The sequence below is a fragment of the Camellia sinensis genome, chromosome 14, assembly GCF_055761805.1.
Source record: "Camellia sinensis isolate YWXY chromosome 14, ASM5576180v1, whole genome shotgun sequence".
Taxonomy (NCBI): domain Eukaryota; kingdom Viridiplantae; phylum Streptophyta; class Magnoliopsida; order Ericales; family Theaceae; genus Camellia; species Camellia sinensis.
Window position 1 is genome coordinate 54,799,961 of NC_138974.1, and position 1,548 is coordinate 54,801,508.

General features: G+C 36.6%; 1 protein-coding gene across 1 annotated transcript; it reads right to left on the reverse strand.

Moving 5' to 3' along the window:
* Positions 1–368: 368 nt before the first annotated feature.
* Positions 369–1,262, reverse strand: LOC145806991 (protein FAR1-RELATED SEQUENCE 5-like). Its single transcript, XM_082904880.1, has 2 exons — positions 789–1,262; positions 369–659 (listed from the first exon to the last, which is right to left on the reverse strand). The coding sequence occupies exons 1-2, from the start codon at positions 1,260–1,262 to the stop codon at positions 369–371; spliced, it is 765 nt and encodes a 254-aa protein (XP_082761006.1).
* Between the last annotated feature and the right edge of the window lie 286 nt (positions 1,263–1,548).

The window sequence follows — 1,548 nt, forward strand, 5'->3', positions numbered from 1 at the left end:
GAAGGTGGTAAAGTACTAGTACATGTCACATTACTCACACTACCAGATTGAACTGTTCTCACTTCATCGTTGATTTTCATCAACCCAAGTTGAATCACTTTGTGTTTACCATCATCATTGGTAGCAAGTTCTAGGATCTCATCCAACGTCTTGTGATAGTTATCATGCAACTTTGGATTTAGAGCAGACCCAAAGTTAGTTTATGTGGTTGGAATGCATGTGTACCCTCTTTCTAAGTTTTTTCTCTGTCTCGAAACAATGTATTTATTTGGCACCTCATATATGGATCTCTCAATGAGCACACAAAGTGAATGGGCACACATAATACCTCTAAACTCAAACAATCGACACATACATTTGAGCTCACATTAAGTTGAATTAAAGTACTTAACAAATTCCACTTTTTTTATCCCCTCACCCAAAAGAATAGTCTCCTTCACATGATAGGTACAAATTGCTCCCTCCTCTTTGATAAGATTTGTACGACAGTACACTAGACGCTTCATTTCTGCTTGAACTTCTTTAAATTTTGAATTAGTGGAAGCTGCACGAAATTGCTTCTCAAAACGATACACCATTAAGCAATCATACAATTTATTACGAGATTTAAAATCTGCTTTTGTCTCCTTTTCTACCTTACTTCTCAAGGCATTGTCATACTGCTCAACAAATTGCTTTCAGGTTGTCTTGAAGTTGACATGCATTCATGCTCTTACTTCGTTGTGTAGTTGACATGCCATCCCAAAATATGTCTTTAACATAGGCAGGAATTCACCTATGTCGCTCACGGTATAATACCCCAACCACTTGTTATCATTCAGATTGAATTTTGCAATCATTGCTTCCCAGTATTCCTTAAATTCATCTTTTGTGAATGAATCATAAACTACATTACTTAAAGCAACCTTTATGGATTCGTATTGCGAATATCCTTTCAATTTCTCCGGAATTTTCTTCATAATATGCCATAAACACCAACGATGTTGAGCCTGTGGGAAGACAATTTCTACGGCATTTTGCATAGCTCTGCAGTGGTTAGTTATTATAGCTTTTGTGGGAGCATCTGACATGCAACTTAACCATTCTTTAAATAGCCAAACAAATGTCTCAATGTTCTCATTACATAACAACCCACAACCAAACAAAATTGACTGTCCATGGTGGTTAACTCCTACAAACGGAGCAAACAACATATCATATTTGTTTGTCAAATAGGTTGTGTCAAAGGAGACAACATCCCCAAATGCTTTATAAGCCGCCATACTTCTTGCATCCACCCAAAACAAGTTTTGCATGCGACCATTTTCATCAAGGTCAATTGTCGAATAGAAGTTCGAATTTTGTTGTTGCATTTTATGAAATAAAGTGTAACTAATTCGACGTCTCCTACACCAAGTGTCAATCTTCTAGCATTCTGAATATAATTCATTGTATCTTGTTCATCAAACGTTAATGTCTCATATCCCCTTGCTTCAACAACTATGGAATAAAAATTCCTAGCCACTCCAATCCTTGTTGCATCATTAACTTCTAGTCTCCTCTTCATCG